At 38.3% G+C, this 19,740-nt stretch overlaps 1 protein-coding gene across 6 annotated transcripts in view; it reads left to right on the top strand.

Moving 5' to 3' along the window:
• Positions 1–19,740, top strand: part of RBKS (ribokinase) — a 74,069-nt gene that overhangs the window by 19,977 nt on the left and 34,352 nt on the right. For 4 of the 6 annotated variants that reach the window (XM_021289484.2, XM_005503827.3, XM_065058176.1 and 1 more), the window contains 3 exons: positions 5,333–5,396; positions 8,152–8,214; positions 14,802–14,966. In XM_021289484.2, coding sequence (XP_021145159.1) covers positions 5,333–5,396; positions 8,152–8,214; positions 14,802–14,966 — 292 coding nt within the window. The remainder of the gene's footprint in view (positions 1–5,332; positions 5,397–8,151; positions 8,215–14,801; positions 14,967–19,740) is intronic. The other 2 variants (XM_065058175.1, XM_065058174.1) reach the window with 1 other exon arrangement.

Here is a 19,740-nt window from a genome sequence, read left to right as displayed (position 1 = left end):
GCAGATGCTATATTTTTACAATGCTTTTCTTTTATTTTTGTCATTAAACATTATAAGTTTTGAGTTAGGTTAGGATCAGGTTTTCTCTCCCAGTAGCTGTCTATTCTGTGCTAACTATAGATGAAACTTAAACTTGGCTGGACATATTTTGTTATTTCCATAGCTGTGGAGCTTGCTAGATTTCTGGATCATTGTCTGTCAGGGATTTCTTGAGAAGTACTGGAAACATCTCAAGGAAGCCTTTCTCACTGGTTTTCCAATCCAATATTTAGGCTAAAGAATTATAGCTATAAGTCTAAATCACACCTAAAAGCATTTCTGTGGGTCATTATCACTAGTTGTTCTACAGTGTGTTTGTTTTTTTTTTTTATATTGGCAATATTTGTGCTTCTGTAATATTGTATATTTGATCATCTTTGCATTCAAGAATGATCAGATTCAAGTACAAGATGAACTGGGAATGAATTCCCTGCTAACATTTCCTTCTAAATGTTAAAGGGTTTTTTTTCCACTGAAAGTGTGAATTTTGTTTCATTTTTTAATGGTCTAGCTTTTGCTTAGTGCATACATGTTTCTGGAAACATTTGCATTCCTAACAAAATATAGCAGTTACTATAATCTCTAATTACTTTCCAAAGCCATATTTATGTTATTTCAATGAAACCTAGTCTTCTTTCTTTCTAATGTGTATGTGTTGGAGAAAAGAAACAACAGAGAATTACTCTAATATAGATAAGTGTTAGAATTTTGTATTTGTTAATTTTAAAATCTGTATTTACTTTTTAAATTAGAAATTCACTTTATAGCCTCACAAAATAGTCTCATCTCATAGCAGTACAGTCTTACATCTGCATAGGTCAATAGTATAGCTTCTTGCTGAATAAACTAAGAAGAGTCAGTCAATAATGAACCATTACAATTTAATTATTTCTACTTTAACAAGTCGTCTTAAGTATTCAGTGGTTCTTAAAGCCAGACTGCCCCTCACACACACAGTCTGTGCTCAGCACATGCTTATATTTGCATCATAATTCCAGCATTTTCAATCTAGTGCAGGTGCAACAATAGCTTCTCCAATCTGATGTTCCAGGAGTGGAATCAGTGTTAATACCAAAGGGACATTCTGCTGGAGTCTTGCATCCTCTTATGAGGACTGTAATTCAGAGGATCTTCCACAAGAATAGAAGTAGACCTCTCAGGTCAGGGGACAAGGCATTTTTCATACCTCAGAGCTTTAGAACACAGAAGAGAGACGGCGACTGTCTGGTGTGTGGGTTTGAGAGAGGGACTTCTACGGTGAGTTACAGTTACGACAAGAGATGCCACAGAACGCTATGGATTTTAAAATCCAAGTACTGAGTTTGAGTAGTGGAAATGCAAACAGCATTTTACTTTCTGCCTAGATGTCTCTGCAAGTGGCTACTGTTACTCTGAGTTATCAATATGTATCACAGTATCTGTCTTAAACTTCCCTCCTCAGTTTGCTCAGTACAGTAAAACAATGTATTGATGGAATAGTTGCCACTTCAAAAAGACAAGATAACTGTTCAGAGAAATGTAAGGGATTACTGTCAGGGAATTAAAGGATCTGGGCAAATAAATTAATTGCTTGTATTCATACAAGAACTCTGTTCCAGAACTGAAAAATGCACAGTGGTCTTGAGAGATTCCAAACTCCTCAAACTATTTTTTTTTTTGTTTTATTTTTGTAGTGGCTGTTACAAAAAAAAACAAACTCTTAAACCTCCTAGATTAAGATGGTGAAGGGATGTTAGTCCACAAGATGTTGTATGCTCTGAAAAAAAGTCCTGTTTTACTTCTGACAAACAATTTGAAGTGATCCTCACTGGACATTGATGTCACTAGCCTGATGTTGCATATACTAAATTCTACTTAAGCCCCAGCTGCAGTGCTGTATTAGCATGCTATGTAGTCTTCTCTCTTTAGGTTATCTGAAAGCCAAATTTAAGTTAAAGTGCTGTAAGCCTGAATCCTCACTTTATTGTTAAGAACATAGCTATACCTCAGATGTAACCCAAAATATGATGGATAACTTACGTTGTTTTTTTGTTTTGTATTACTGTCTTCTACTTGTCTTTAGTACCTGTTTAATTCCTTAATGAAGAAATGCTCTTAACAACAACAAAAAAAGGCGTATAGAACAGATTAAACAAACAGTTGTCAAGAGGTACATGGTTTCGTTGTCATTAATTTTCACATACAGATGAGTTTGATTCTCTAAGCTCCTAGAATTTTAGCTGCTATGATGCCAGCCAGCTCCCCTAGCTCCACATGGAAAACATGCTAGTAAGCAGGGAAAACCCAAATTGAAAAATACTGACGTAATTCCACTCATTCTAATATGCAAACTATGTGACCATAATGCTTGTGCAAACAGCTATGGTTGTTAAGAACTCAAGAAAGAAGGAAAGCTATTTCAGCACATGCAACGTTCTGTGGTCAGCAGACTTAAGACTTTGCTGTTTACCCAGTAGTCCATATAGCAGGGTCTGGGCAAAAGCAGGAAATTTTTAAAACAATGTTCTATAATTCAACGTGGTCAGTAAATATGCCTTTATTCTAAAACAAGTCTGATGCCCAGTACTCTGTCTTCCTTGGGGGTAAAGCCTGAATGGAAGGATAAGCCCTTCAAACGCACTAGGATTAACTGGGTTGGATGCTGATAAACTAACATGGAAAAAAGTTTCCAGAGGAAAAGGACCTCCATGGAGACCCCTCCAAGGGCATCCCCCCAGCACTGAGATGTCTCACAGTGAGCAAAAGTACCACGGCTCATCTCAGTTGTTATGACAGTTGAACAATAAGGGATGCCTGTCTGTCAGTTGTGTAGGACCCAAGGCTGAAAGGAAGGAAGTTTCAGTTGAGCTTTTGCAAAATTGTTATGAAATATTTTGTTGTTGAAATAACTGAGCAAGTTCTGAGATTTGTTGTAGGAGCTTTGCAGCAGTGAGGGAGGGAGAAGGTGATACAATCAGGAGGAATGCATTCCAGTAGTATAGTGCAACTGTTAGGCTGCAGAGATGAGCACGACTCAGGCTCAAATTGCAGATGGCTGCAGTCATCCAGCCTAAAGCAGTTGGAAGATGCAGCTCCTGACAACCCGCCCTGTCTGGCAAACTGGGAGTAGTCAGAGATACAAAAATATTCTAATATGAAAACAATGAATAACAGAGTGACCAAACTAAATGTTGTTAGGGTTTTTTTTCCATGTACTAGAGGGATGTTCTGTCTGGTTAGATTGTTTTGACCTAAATTCCTGTCCTCCTTTGGTAAAAGACTGGGACCATCCCTGTTATTGCTTTAGAAAAATCCCTTATAGATGTTGTAGGGAATGAAAGTGTGTTTTGAAACATGGTCGTGCAATAAAATATGTGAGGGGAAAGATCAACCATCCATGGCACCTTAAATTTTAGAATTCTGCATCGCAGGGTCTGATTGTTGTGATCACTAACTAGCACTTGGGCCTCATCCGAGCTTTCTAAAGGACTGAGCTTGTAAACAGACACATTTCTAACTGCAGGCAATGGAGGCAGCTGCTTTGTGCTTCCCATAACTCAAATACACCATTAGCTATGTAGTGCTGTTTTATGAGAAGATGGATCATTAGTTAGGCTTCCTACTGTAACTTCTTCATTGTTTAGATGGTGACCAGGATCTTGATTTGTCTTCTAATCTGAAAGATGTTTGGGTTTTTTTGTCTTGCAAAACATACTTCCTGTAGCATTGGTCAGTCTTTGATACCCTTCAGATACACAACATACTCTTGGAAGTGGGAGCACACACTATGCATGCTGAAGACTTAGGCTAAAAGTGATGAATTAAAAGCTATGTTTGCCTTATACATTTATTTTACATGCTATTTTGGCAGTAAGCAAGGTATACCACTTTTTGTTTCCATATACCTTATCTCATTTTTTCAGCTTGTGTAATCGTAGAATCATAGAAACAAAAAATGGTTTGGGTTGGAAGAGACCTTAAAGATCATCTAGTTTCAACCCCCCTGCCATGGGCAGGGACACCTTCCACTAGACCAGGTTGCTCAAAGCCCCATCCAGCCTGGCCTTGAACACTTCCAGGGATGAGGCATCCACAGCTTCTCTGGGCATCCCGTTCCAGTGCATAGCCATCCTCACGGTGAAGAATTTCATCCTTATATCAAACCTAATTCTGCGCTCTTTCGGTGTAAAGCCATTACCCCTTGTCCTATCTGTACATGCCCTTGTAAAAAGTCCCTCTCCAGCTTCCTTGTGGGTGTCCTTTAGGTACTGGCAGGCTGCTATAAGGTCTCCCCAGAGCCTTCTCTTCTCCAGGCTGGACAACCCCAACTCTCTCAGCCTGTCTCCCTAGGAGAGGTGCTCCAGCCCTCTGATCATCATCATGGCCTCTTCTGGCCGCTCTCCATCAGGCCCATGTCCTTCTTATGTTGGGGGCCCTAGAGCTGGATGCAGAACTCCAGGTGGGGTCTCACCAGAGCAGAGGAGCAGAACAGCAGAATCACCTTCTTTGACCTGCTGGTCACGCTCCTTTTGATGCGGCTGAGGGTACCATTGGCCTTTTGGGCTGCGAGCGCATGTTGCCAGGTCATGTGAAGCTTCTCAGCTCTCATGTAACAAAAAGAAATGTTTATTAGTCTGAATAAACAGCAAGCAGAATTCTATTCAGCTGAAAAGATTAGTGGAGCTGAAATTACAAGTTCTTTAACTTACTGTTAGAAAAACAATAGCGCATAGCTTGACTCCCTAACTCAACTTGATCTACTGTTGCTGGATAAAGCAAATAAAAAATGTTGAATTTGTAAACAGTACATTTACTACTGAGATTTATAGAAATCAGCAATGCCTTATTTATTGTCACTTTCTAGCCCATAACCACAGTTTGATGTTTTTCCACCAGGGAAACTTGAGGTAGAAAATTCAAAATACAAACTGCAATTACAAAGAACACCAGATTTGCTCTAAATGCTTTCAGTTGGAAGCTGAATAATTCAATACACTTACAGATTTTACAGTCCCCAGAAAGCTTCAGTGTCAAGGGAACACACTGGTTGTAAGAGAATGAAACTTGAATATAGCGAGATGGGTGTAGGGGGAAGTTTTGTAATAGAGGAAGAGAAAACTGCAGAACAGTATTCCTATTGTTTATTAATACTATTAATACTTTTTATTATTATTTATTAGGTTTTTATTCATTTATTAATAATGCAAAGTTCTGCAAAACAGAAAGTGTTGTATTCAAATTTTGTTTTCTAAAGATGGTCTAGCTATCCTCTCGCCTTTCTGTAGAGAAAATCTATCCTTTTGTCTTTTTATAGGTTGGGAAGGATTCCTTTGGCAATGATTATGTTGAAAATTTGAAGAAGAATGGTATTTCTACAGGTAACATTCTACTTTAAAGAAACCTTTTGTTTTCTTTTTTCTCATTTTATTGCCTTATTAGATATGTTTTACCATTCATAACTATGAATAATTGTTTTGACACAGCTGGCAGGAATGAATGAATAGGGGTGAGAATACGGGGATTTCTGAAATCAGCTGTACAACTAAAAATAAAATGTAATGTTATTGCCTCTAAATCTCTGATGATTACATCAGTGCAAGTCACCTGAAGATAACTTTCTGTTATGCAATTGTTTAGGCTGGCATTAATGATGGTAATGCCTAGTGAGAAATTGAAAAATGCAGTCTGATTATTCATTCTCAACCTCATGTTGGGAGGGGAAGGATAGAGTGGAAATGCATTTGTCAGCTCAGTACATTTCACCTCTGTTTTGTGAAATGACACACGCAATCATTTTAGAGACTAGAGCTGGTGTTTGTTAACACACATACACACAAAAATCAATGTTAAAAGGCTTTTGGGAAAAGGGAAAATTCACAATATTGGAGTATCTTTGCACCTTTGTAACCCTAATTCTCTCTCTTGTGTAAATGTATTATTGTGTGCTGCTTAATTACATGAGCACACTTTTGTCTACATGAATCTTGTCTCCTTCAGGGTGGACAAGGATGGACAGATGCAATCACTAAGTGGCAATTCAATATTCTGTTTGTCTTTTATGTTTCATGTGCAGCCACAACCTTCATTTACTGCATTATTCAAATCCTGTTTTAAAGACAGAACTATCATAATTTTGTAGGCTTTTTTATTATGCTTATCAGTATAGCATCTGAATATTTCACGAGTATATATACAGGTTTATTCATTGCATATCTTCCAACTTATGCAAGAAACCAGGCAAGGATACCATAAAACCAGTGTCTGTTATTGTACAGTTCTAAATCTCCCCAAAGCATGCCTACATCATGAATAAGGTCTTTGATGATGTAAATAAAACTGTTATAATGCATAGCACCTAATGAAAAGGTGTATTCCACAAGGAACCTTAAATCTCATATTTTGTGATTTAAATGATCGATCTTGCAATCTTAACATAAATTTTTAAGTAGTCTTTCTAGCAGCAGAAGAGAAGTGCAGGAAAAAGAATTCCGAAATTCCATCATATTGTACAACACTGATACCTAGACAGACCAGTTGATGGGTCCAAGGTACCAATTTCTGCTGACTGAGTGAAAAATATCTCAGAATAGTGTTAGATTGTCACCCCCTACATTGATCATCCCTGGAGGAAGACAGGATGTACTGCTGGTGAGGCTGGTCTGGGATCGCAGCTTGCATTTGTAGGCAAGGGTGATGCAGTGTGCACAGACCTTTTTGCTTAGGACTGTCTTATTTCAGTCCCTGGCTTTTCATCTCAGCTTGGTCCTTGTCTAGCCTACCCCTGTTGTTAAGCATACTGGAAGAAAATCATTGCCTTAATGCCAGTGCTGCCAATTTTCATATCCTGGATCCTTGTCATATTGCTTCTTTGTTTATGTCGCTCTTCTATTTCTTAACATACCACCTTACCCCTTTTCTTCCCAACTCTGATCTATTTAATAATTTTCTCCTTTCCTAGTCTTCCTGTCTTCCACAAGCTGTCAGCTACCAGTGCTGCTCACACCTTTTAGACCTTCACTGATGTGTTACTCCCTCTCCCGCATTTGAACTGGACAGCTTGCTTCTCATGCTGCTTATTTTCTGCAGGAAGAGCATTGAGAACAGAGAACAAGACCAGTTCTCTGCTTTCAATTCCAGTGTGCAGACCTAGATCACGGTGGAAAGAAGCTACAATTGTAATTAAAGTTCTGTTCTGGCCATTGTAGCTGAGCTAGATAAGGGTATTGTGAGGGCAAGTACCTGCAATACTTTAGCAAAACTGAATGAGCATGGTTTTATGTGGGTTTTTTTCAGCCTTGTTCAAATCTGAGCAGATTTTTAAATTGGCCACAAAAGGCACATCTTGAGAAAGCAGCTAACCTTTGCCCAGCACCATGTTCTGAAGTGTTAGAACAGTAGAGCTTCTTAAATGAAAGGTCTCCAGAATTTGTCTCAAAATAGTAAATTTTTCTCAAATACAGTCTCTGGGGAAAATAACCTTCGACTTTTTTGACAGTTTCCTACTACAGTTCTACGAAAAAAAAAATCTCATCTGCTACAGAAAATTTCAGACCACTGGTTAATATTTGACAAATTTTCTGATAGATGAAAATAGGTTCTCATAGCAGTAAGTATGGGATGATCTTCACAATAGACAGTGCTGCCAGCCTCACTTCTAGTTAATTTATCTGAATATTAATCCAAACAGGAAATATATAACCTCACCACAGCCTTTCACAGCACATGTTAATATTGCTGCTGAAATGCAAATCTACAGAGAATTAAAGGCTGTGTTGTTTTAATATTTTCGTTTTCTCCAGCCTTGACTCTATTGTTTTATTGGATAAAAGAAATACTTCCATGTAGGAGTAGAGTGCCTGGGAAGGCTGTATAAATAGCATGCTCTCTCTAAAGAAGAGATGTAGCCAAATTAAAGAATGTTGGACTCGCATTTCTGTTTTGTGGGTGTAAATTAACACTTTTTGTTGTCGTTGGCTTCTCTGGCATTGTTGCACATGAAAGAGTAATTAGCATGTTTAAATTGCTGGAGGTTATGGGTTCATTTTAGATTTAATTCAATTAAACTGCATCACATGCTATTGGTTGAAAGTAATCTATTGAACTTGTGCATGCTGTAACTTTTCCCTTTCTTAGCATTTGTAGGTCAGACTACAGATGCTGCTACTGGAACGGCTTCAATAATTGTCAACAGTGAAGGTACATATTTCTAGTCTGAATTGTCCTCTTTGTTCTGCCTCTACAGCCATAAAAGAAACCTTTGCCTTGTCACTGTTAATTGTGGAGTTATTTTTTTTCTACATCTTTCATTTTTTTTTCATGATCTTATTCACACTTTGTTGCACTTCCTTTTATTACAGACAATGTTGCAGGATGAGGTGCCTAAAAGCAGCAGAATTAGATGCTTAGATTAGCAGTGTGTTAGCCATAGTTCCATCCGTATCTAGTTTCACTTTGGCCAGAACACACAGTGTAGCAGAAGGTTTAAGCTCTCCTTTTCCACCACATCTTACCTAGCACTTGTACTATGAGGAAAGATTTGCCTCCTTGGCACACCAAGTCATTATGCCCTGAATCAGGAAAAGGAATTGTCCTTAGTATAAGTAGAACTGTTTACACTAGTCTTGTAATGTTACCACAATTCTTGATCTCAAGTTGCATCTGCAGTGATGAATCCACAGTGAAATGGCATATTGGGTTTTTTTCTGTGTTAATTTTCCTCAGCGTGTGCCTTTGCTCTCATATTGCAGGGGAAGAAGGTTTGGCTTGTTTTCATATTCTTCAAGATGGCTAAATTATCCTCTGAAAACTTTCTTTTTATCTTTTTTTCTCAAGCAAGTTTTTCAATTGAGAACTCTTAGGAGAAGTACATATGTCTGGATCAAAATTTAGAGCTCAGAACCAATAATGTTTATGCAAACATAACAGCTTACATGTGACTGAATTAGTTCACTTTTGGTGCAGCTAAGAGCCTTCATATGAACAGTTACCACAGCTTAGCTGACACATCAACTTAACAAGCTCCTGTGTAACGTGATGGTTGTACATTGGGTTACAGCTCAAAATGGGAAAGGAAACATGACCAGTCACTCCAGGAGCAAACTTGGGAAGGAACTGTGACTAAAGGCAAGTCTACACAGGAACATTCAGGAAAATTAGTTGGGGATGTGAGTTTAATTTTCTCTAAGTAAGATTAACCAAAACCTTGCATGACAGTTCTAATTCAGAAATAAAGTAGCTCTAATACATGGGATAAACTGGATACCTGTCTCATTTCCACCTCCTTCTCTTCATTTGGGTCAGCAGGTAAATTACCACAGCAGCTCTTAAGAACTTCTTTCTTGTGCCACATACAGTCACTACTCTGGCCATTGTAAATCAATCCAGCAGCACTCCCAGGCCTCACTGTTTCGTACACGTAACCGTGTTTTGCACTAAGTTTGCTATGCAGAATACTTGAATAAGAAGGAGTCTTATTACCTTCTGATTCATATGCATGGCCAACTAAAATAAACATTGTTTAAACTTGAATGTACAGAGGATGACCTGTTAAAGTTATAACACCATTAATTTTTATGAAATGAACAAACCCAAACCTTTATTAGCACCAGGAAAGGGAAACTGATTGTTCAGTGCCATGAGGTTCACAGTGTTAGTACCAGTGTGAAGGGTCTCTGAAAGTCTTGTGATTCACTTAGTGAGATTAATAATGCATAATGTCAGGCAGCTTATATTTTTCAGAAACTACAAAATTCTAAATTAAGTTACCACTGGCCTCAGATTTCATTTAAAATCTAGTAGAAGAGCAAACCTGGTCAGAACTATGCTATAAAGCAAACAGATGCACAGAATTGGTAATGGTTCTGGTTGTTACTTCTCTCTAAAACCATCTGGCGCCTGAATTGAGTAAATTGCAGTAAAATAGCAGTACTTATGTGTTTTGCTGTTGCAAGAGACACTGGTGTTTTTTTTGCTGTAGAAAGCTGGCTGATTTGACCTAAACGGGTTTTACAGCACTTTTGAAAGGGCTTGTCTACACACGCTTGTTTTACCACAGCAGTTGTGCTGGCATAGCTGAACACCACAGCGTTCAATGCACTAAGGTAAAGCAGTTTCTGCTAGTTCAAATTGTACCTGAAAGGGAAGCATTTGAAGTTGGGGGTGGTGATGGTGTTTTGTGTTAAGACAATGAGGGACAAATAAAAAACGTAGGTATCGTCTCTTTAAATCACCAAATTTTGATTGCTGTATTTTCACACAGCTAATCTGTACTTCATTTTACCAATTCTTTACAAGATCTGATACTTGGGAAAAACACCAACATAAATCATCTGAGTAAAATCACAGGCAGAAGCAGGAGAGATACTCAAGTAGAGGAAGCAGACTATGATGGATGGGTGAAGACAAAGGAAAAGAGAACTGTAGAGAGCTGAGGCAGTTGAAGCTCTGAAATAGACTTTCCCTGATGTTACCTGTTTGTCTGGCTGGTGCTGCTGAATTTCTTGGGAGATTTTTACTGGTTATTGAATTGCACAGCGATAACTCATCCATTATTGTAATTGATAAAGTACTGAAAATTTGAATGTTTTCAAGCACATTTGATATACTCAAAGTTGCATTATATTGTGGGACAATACAGTACCATTTCAATAAAAGACAGAGAGGTTAAGCCCCTGGTTTAGCGCAGAATGATGGAGAGATGTTTAACAAGTTTATAGCGCTGCACTGGGAAAGTGCAGCCAGGAGATGCTACAAAGGTTCCCTCTGGGCTGGTCTCAGAAATCTGTGCATGACCTCATGTTCCTTTCAGTTATTCTCTTTTGTGTGACTGCCTCTTCAGATGGGTTTTGACTAAACACAAAGTTAAGATTACCAGGACCCTGTACACTTCAAATCTGTACTTTCACACTTAAGGAGAAAAGCTGGTACGTCCAGCTGCTTTTATTAACATATTTTCTTTGAGGTGCATTGCACCACTTTGAACCCCAGCTTTTCCTTCCCCTTTCAGCCTGCCTTCTTTCCACAAACTCTGTCACTTAGCACACCTTCTGTGATCAGTGTGTTATGCAATGGAAAGAATTAGGGAGGAAAAAAGAAGTCCTTATGGATAATTTTTTATGTTATTACCTGTGCAGCTTATTGCAGCTGTGTCCATAGCTGATACAGACTGCTGATGATGCCATTAAGCTGCCTGACTGGACCAGTGGCTTGAACCAGTCTGACAGCTTCCGTGTTCATAGCAAAAATTCAGTGGAGGGACAACAGAGACTGGCGGGTCATGATTAAAATGCTCTTGATTATTGCAAGTTTGGACTTAAAGTTCACGTACACAGAACACTGCAAGATAACCCTCACTTGAGATAGGCATTGTGCTGACTTTACGATAACGTTATTAATCATTCATGAACAGTGAATAGGCATTACTTTGTAAGTGAGAGCACCTTCAATACCAAAGCGCTACCAGTATAAAAACATTCAAAATATATATTTATATAAGGCTAAATAAACAAAGGAAACTTAGAATATATATCCCAGCTTGTTTGGATTATACTTTCCAAAGATAAAATCTGTGTTTTGAACCTTCAGGTTTATGAAGAAATGTCGCCTGAATTTTTATAGAATTTCTATGTATTGACATTCGTCGTGAACTTGAATGTTTTGTGTACAAGACTATTCAATGATTCTACCAAGTAATTGCATAGAAATTATGATACCATGACACACCCAAAACTTGCCCTCATATTCATGAACTGTGTGATTTGGCAGCAGATGCTTTTCTTGCAGCATTCTTTTCTGGTCACAAATATCATCTATTTTCCCTGTGAATTATTATGCAGAAGCTCTGCAGCTGTTGTTATAATTGTGTTGTTTGAGATTTTGGTGAGTTCTAAGCACTACTGATGGCTTTTAGGCTCATCATCCCGTTTTAAAAAGTGAGAGTTATTGCACTGTGGTGTTCACTGGTTTCCCTTGGATTTTTCCACTGGCACTTTTCATCTGGTGGCATCTATAAATGACACTTACAAAAAATTTAGCTTCAGTTACCCATCTTTCTAAGAAGTGACAGTAGCAGGTTTAGATGCCCAGCTGAGGACAGTATTTACACATGTAGCATTCACACTAAGTATTGTTCAGACCCAATCCCTATCTGGTGTAAGCCTGCACTATTATATCAATTTCATTTAGCTGTTGTAGCTTATAGCAACTGTGAGTGTGGCCCTTGGTATTTTAGCTGATGTCTGCCAAACTTGAAATTATGTAGATGCTCCTATCAAAACTGAGAATTCTTATTCTAAGTAAAGATATGTTAGAGCTACCTGTAATGCACTAAGTGTATTTTTCTCATTCTTAGCATGGGTAACATTTTACCTCACTTGAGCTGTTTCAAAATTAGATGTACGACTTAAGGCTTCGCCTAGAGTTAACAGAGATACACAGACATTTCCAAACAACAGTTTATCTCCTCCTCAAACAGATATCTAAGATATATAAGATTTTAAAAACACTGAAACTCTTTGTCTCTCATCCTTGTTGAAGGAACCTAGAAAACTAATTTTTAGAAATTATTTTTCTTAGCGTTTTCTAGAATGTAGATTTTTTTTTGAAAACTTTAAAAATTAGTTAATGTTGGACAAGATGAATCCCACCCCTCTTTGCCATCTGTCTTTAACTCTGTTGTCCCTGGTGCTAATTTCCCATCTGATTTCCCTGGCAAGAAATAATTGCTTTTAACAAAATGGTTGCTGGGAATACAAAATTCTGGTATTCATTCTGAGTGTGTGGGTCCAGATTCTGCTTTCACGCGCGCTGGTGGAAGTTTGTGGTGGCTGCTGTCATTCACAGTTGATGTGGTATATGTAGCTAAGAATAGAACGTGGCTTTTTCTCGCAAGCTCAGGTTAAGCCCGCCCGGATTGATACACCGCAGTAGGTGCTGCATTTCCCTGGCAGGTTTGAAAGCAGACTTGAAGTCTCTGACCTGTTGTAGTTACAAGGAAAAGCTTCTGACTGTGATCCAGTGCAGCATGGTCTACCTTGAATTTGCACATATGGGTTTAAGCAAACAGGCTCCCTTATCGCCTTGGGCCATTAGCTCTAAAGCCTAATAATAATATACATGTCAGTACAGCTAAATAGTTCAGCAAGATAATGCAGCAAGATGTGGCTAGAGTCTGAGAGTCTAGGTAGCACAGAGTCCAGGCAGGAATTAAATATATTCTTGTTCCACTGATTCCCTGCATTTTACTGTTTGCACTGCTGCGCCCTATAAGCTTTCAAAATATATACTTGGCAAAATAGGTGCAATTTGACTTCGAATGTTTCCTCAACAGGATTCAGGTGTCTTTGATAGCACTTCCTTGTTGCAGACAGTTTTTTCTTTTTTCTTTTTTTTTTTTCTTTTTTATTTTTATTATCTGAGGTGCCCATCGTTGTCTGTTGCAAAGCAGGGCGTTGGCTTTAAGTGCTGAGGTTTTGCTTTTCATATGCAGCTGTTCTGTACCAAACCATTGACAGCAGAATTGCTTTGGAAAGCTTGGGCCCCTCCCTCTGAGATCATTATATTATACTTTCCATTGTCCTGCTTTCTTTTCAGAACATATTTAGGGAGACAAGCTTTGCACGTTTCTTATTCAAAGGACTTTGAAGTTGCATTCAACAAAAATAATGTATTTAAAAACATAAATATTTATTTCCAGAGTAATTCAGTTCATTACAGAATTGGTAGCCTTTAATGATTGGCAGTCCTTAAAGGAATCTTCAGCGGGGGCAGGCTGAGCCCGTAAATCAAGGAGCAACAGACTTATTGAATTTAATACCTGAGTGATTAATAATAAATTTTAATTTGAAGGCACCCATGCCTGAAGGTCTCTGGGTGTTGTAACAGAGATTGAAAGAAAAAAAAAAAAGAAAGAAAGAAACTGCAATAAAAGAAGGCTACTTGCATGTCTGAAGAAAAACAATATTTGGAACCTACGTAAATGAACCTCCTCACCTAACTGTAAAACAAACTACAAGAATGAAAAGGATCTTGGGCGAGTGTTGAGATGCTGCGGTGCTTTCACACTTACAGCTTTGCTTAGACTCTTCTACTGGCCAGCTTTAAGTGCAGAAGAATCTGTCACCCTCTTTCTTTACTCAACTCAGTTCTGACGAAGCTTTCCTTAGACACAGGCGTTACCTTTCTAGGTTCTGGTGGCAAGCTGGTTCTGGTTTTCGTGATGGTTGTGGGCCCTAACTTGAAGTGTCACAGGCAAATGGAGCAAGTCAGTTTTTCTGAAACCTACAGAACATGCATAGTTTTCGTAGCTTTGTGAAATATTCTCTGTTTCCAGCTGATGGGAAAATTAAAATTTTTATAGCATTTTTGGCATATGAACTCAGTAATCACATTGATGCATTTCAAGTGCTACTGGAATATTTTAGAAAACTGCAAATATCAGCCTTAGTGTATGTCGCCCATCTCCCCTGTGACTAGTACAGTGCTTCTTTAGAGTTCAGAGAAAACACCAAAATAAGACTGGGGAAAGCCCATATGTGACTTTTCCTGAATAAATATGTACTGCATTCACTGTGCAGTGTAGTATCCATTAGCCCATTGACCTTTTTGATTATATTATGAAACCCTTGGATATTTGAAAATGCCAGTAATGCATACATTTTTACTGGGGTGTTTTTGGAATGGAAATTGCAATCTTCATCTGAAATGTATTGTAGAAAAGCAAGGAGCTGGTTTACATTCTTTATTGCAAAAGTTGATGTAAAAAAACGCAATCTCTTCTCTTTCAGGACAGAATGTTATTGTCATAGTCCCAGGAGCCAACCTGCTTTTAAATTCTGAAGACCTGAAGAGGGCTTCTGATGTCATCTGTAACGCCAAAGTGGTTGTTTGCCAGCTAGAAATAACCCCTGCTGTTTCTCTTGAAGCTCTGAAAATGGCACATGCCAGTGGAGGTAATTTGACATTAGCCATTCTGTCTCCCTCATTTGTGTTGCATGAAAAATATTCTTAATCTTTCTTTCTAAATAAAGATCCTGCAGTCTATTCTCGTTTCTGTCATACTAGTTTCCTTTAGAAATGAAACAATAGCCAACAAATTCATGCTACGCTAATGAAAACTGAATTCACTTTTAAAATTTTTGCAGTGTTTACCTTCAATGGCAAATCAACCCATACCCTTATAATGTCCCTGTATATGTCTGGTGCTGCCTTTCCTCCTATGTGACTAAATACAGTATAATGTTGGTAGGATAGCAACCGCGGGCCTGACTCTGGTATTATTCCAGAGCAGAACAGGCATAATGAATGCAAGTCAGTAAAGTTCCACACTCAATAAAGTGTGAAATGACATTATTCTCTCAGCTTAGCAGTAGGTATGGCTGTGGTTTTCTATATAGAAGTTAGCATCCTTAAAGTTAAAAAAAAAAATGCTTTTTATTCTTAACTAAAATTCTTAGAGTGTGACATGGCGTGTTGCCTTTGAACAGACAGAGTCATGCTCTGTGAAATTATTAGTAAATTGTTACTGTGCTGTACTCTTAAATGTAGGTCATTGATCCTTCAGTGTAGCATGCAGGTGAAAGCTGACATTTTGATTGAACAGGATGGGGTTTTGCTACTGACGTGGTGGTTTTGTTTAAGTTTTAAGTGCCTGTAATGCTTTCAGTTACTCAAGCACAATTACCTCTGTATTTAAACGCTAAGTAAATAATTATGCAATGGAGGCATCTATATGAGATTAAAAATATGTTCTTGTCTATCCAGAAGACAAGACTGGGGGTGTGCAGCTCATAGTATGGTCAATCATGCAGCAGGTCAGGGATGGAATTAGGATCAGAACTGACTGGTTCCTTGCAGCTGGGCCCAGGCGTGCTCCAGTAGATCAAAGCTCATTGGGATTGTTGAGTCCTCAGTCCTTCTTCTGCACAGAGATCTGTTGTGCATCTGTTGTGATCACTAGTGTTCATGCACTGGTGAAGATGTCAGGTGTAACAGAACTTTATGCATCATGTTGATGTATTTTGTGCTGCTTTAAGCAGCTATGGTAGATAGGAGGCTGGGAGAGGGTGGCTCTGAAACTGTGGTGGTAATAGTCATAAACTCTATAAACAGAACTGTGCATGAGGAAAAATTATTTTGACTTCTGTTTGAAATGTCAAAACTGGGTTCATGCAAATTAAATAAAAATTTCAAACCTTAGAAAACTGAGCAGCACCTGGATGCCTGAAATACTTAGGGAGTAAATGGGGAAAAGAGCTTACTCTGTTTTTTTCATTGTGTATTATAAAAATGGATAAAAGCATTCTTAATGTAGTGGTTAATGGAATACAGTTGAGTCACGAGTCAATAGCCATAACTTATTTTGTCTACTTCTAACTCTATGCATAGTTTTGGTAAAGTTGCTTCACACTTTTGTCACCCTTATACAGCAAGATGCCAGCCTGTGACAGAAGATAAGGTTTTTTTAAAGGCAATTAAAAAAATCCAACCCTGGTATATGGAACAGACATGGAAGCATTTAGCAACTTTAGACATATAGATATATGTATATTTGGGGGGCAGGGAGAGCAGCTACAGTTCTGCACTGTCAGTCTGTTGTTGTGCATCTCTCACATCAGGAAAGCTTTGGTTGCTTCTACTTTAAAGCAATAGGCTACACATGTTCACATGTCATGTACAGTCAAATCTAAGTAAACAGCTGCATTTGTAGGATTGTAAAAATCTATCCTTAGCCAACTGTAAATTGTTAATGCAATTTCCCTTCTTTTAGGTTGCAATACCCTCATGTATAATGCAGTACTGCATGGTAGGATGTGCACTAGACTATTTTAGTTTAAAACAGATGCATACCCAGATGCCTCAAACCTCTGTTTCAAGGGGGTTTTGCTTGTTTTTTGTTATTTTTTTTTTCATTCTTACTGAAAGAAATAAACAAAAAGATGGAGAAAGAATGTGGACACACAGGCGAAAACGCTTTGTTTCTGTTCAGTGAACGTCACCTGGATCTGTACACTAGAGAGGGACATCTTGTTCTGACATCCTCTCATTGTGGCACTGATTATTAAAGATCTTGTGACAATCTTGGGGAGAAGAAAGGGAATAGGGAGGGAGGTAAGGTTGTGAATAATTGTATGAAGCGGGTATAAATTGTAGTGGAAATCTGAATGGAAAATTCTAGGTTTTTAATGGCCACATGTTGTGAAGCTGCTGCTGCTTCCAAGAGGGAGAGCACTTAATTGATGGGCAAAATGCTATTGTATATCAAAGTCCATAAAGCAGTTTTTGGGCTTCTGTAATTACAGATTCTATAAAAGACAGCTAATAATGTCCAGCCAATCAATATTGCAGTGAAGAATGAATATGTATTGTAACCAGGGCTGGAAACAGCCTCAGTTATCAAGGTTGCCTGTCACTTGAAACTAAAGGGTCTGTTTTTTGGGTGTTTCAACTTTCTGGTCTTGGGCTCCAATTTTTCGTAAGCGCTGTTTGTCTGTGGTTAAATTATAATATTTGTAAAAAATTCGCCAAAGCGTAGTGGCTGCAGAAACGAGGCAACAGAAAAGTGCCTCCCGCCTTGCCCCATTTTAAACTATGAATACTGTCTACCTTAAAATGTACGTAAGACTCAATAGCAAGAGCACTTTCTTTTAAAGCTAAGCCTTTACAACTGTATGGAAATCTGCCTGATTTTTATGGTGTTAGCTGCCTTTGGAAAATAACTACCTTTCCCATAGAGTTGAGAAATGCTTAGAGCTTCACAGCTAGCGTCCCCTGAGAGTCTGTCCACATGGAGAGTTGTCGATTTGGGCAGCATGACTTTCAGTGTAATTCCTGAATCTGGTTTTAGGCAGTTTCTTTTAAACTGCTAAAGATCTCTTGTAGGCCCAGGAGGTGCTGGGCAGGAGCTTGCTTGATTTGAATACAGAAGAGACAAAGCTGGACAGGAATGGTGGGGAGGGAAGAGTATATTTTAGACAACAAAAGTGTAAGAGGGATTTGCTGGAATTCGTGGGTGGTAGAGGAAGAAGGAAGAGGGAAACTGAAAGTGGAACAAAATTGGAACAAAGAATAGGATTTATTGAATAGAGATTGGAATATGGAGGTAGAATTAGGGAATAGGTTGTGGGTACTGGAAATGGGATGAAGAAAGCATTGGAGACGGGGTGCAAAGAGATATGATGTGATGAAAGTTGAGTGAAAAAGGTTACTATTGTATAGTGCCTATAGCAGGCATAACGAATGGACAGCAGGTGAGAAGAATGGATCTTTGCAAAGGGGAGAAAGAGTTAGGACAGAAAATAACTTGGTGTTCTTCAGGGATACCAAACAGGTTACCCTGTTCACACGCCATGCTCTTCTTCACAGCCTGAAAGAGCATCTTAGGGTCCCTGTATCTCCCTGCTGCTCAACAGATATTAATCATGGCAGCAAACTAATAGCAACGTGTTACACCCTGTTCACAATGAGTCTGTATGACTTAAAACTCACGTTGGAACACTTCCAGTGCTACTGCTGACCCATGTATATGTCAGTATGATACCACCTGACAGGTTTTTTTTTTTCCAATAGGCGCTGTTTGTTTTACCTAGGAAAGTGTACCTTAAAGATTTGTGCTTAAAAAAAGTTTTTTAGGGTTGCAATTCAGAAAATAGGAAATGCAAGAGTTAAGTTTGCCTGTGAAACCTTAATTTGTCTCCTTTCTGCATATGTATTATGTTGCAGTCTTTAATTATGTGATCACATGCTGTTTTTTCAGTGGTATGCGATCATATAATTAAAGAGTTTATTATAATACATACCGTATTGTAATAATAAGGGAGCCAAAGTAAGGTTTCATTGGAACTCCTAATCCTTGTATTTCATGACCTCTGAGTAAATGCCTTTGTCGCTTTAATACTCTTTTTAATGAGGCAGGTAGAGAGGCATCATGAAGTTCTACAGTCAAAGGCTCAAACTTTCTGAGTGTTAATCAAAAAGGTCATCTTCTAAACTTCTCAGTACTCAGATTTCAGAACTCTCTGTGCATCTTTCTCTTCTAAGGCATTAACTGGGATTGTGTTCAGAATATCTGAATATTATGAGGTATAGCTTTGGGTCTAAATATGCTTTTAGGACTGAAAATTTAGGCATCCAAGTTGGAAGATTTGATCACTTACTATAAAGAATATTTCTGAAGTAAGAGTGTGTGCTTTATCTAAAAAAATGATGGCCTTGTGGTTAAGACACTGAAGTATTAATCATAAAATTGGCAAAGTGAGGAACCGAGTCTGCAGACTTCCTGTGTTACCAGTGAGTAAGTCACTCACACTGTCCTCATGACAAACCTTTTCTACTGTTACACGTGGCCTTAGGCTACAGTTTAAAGTTCGGTTAGCTAACATATTCTACCACGTGTTAAGTTTAGGTCTAGCTCTGCCAGATAGCATATTAAAAGTATACAGTGCCTCGTCTACACTACAGTTGTATAATGTGGCAGTTTAAACAAGTTAGGTAACACAGTCAGAAGCGTGTTTAACTCTTGTCTGGACATGTCCTTCATTACTCCATATCCCTGCTTCTTCATCTACAAAATGCAGAAAAAAGCACTGACAAAATTCTAGAACTAAATCAGTTCTTGTAAAATTTATTAAAATCCTGGAAGAAGCATCATCAGTTAAACAAATTGCATTACTCTCTAAGGCTTTTTTGCCTTTTGTTTAAATTTAATAATTTCTTGGTTGTTTTTTC

Source organism: Columba livia, chromosome 3 (genome assembly GCF_036013475.1).
Source record: "Columba livia isolate bColLiv1 breed racing homer chromosome 3, bColLiv1.pat.W.v2, whole genome shotgun sequence".
Lineage (NCBI taxonomy): Eukaryota > Metazoa > Chordata > Aves > Columbiformes > Columbidae > Columba > Columba livia.
This window is presented reverse-complemented; position numbering and strand designations above follow the sequence as displayed.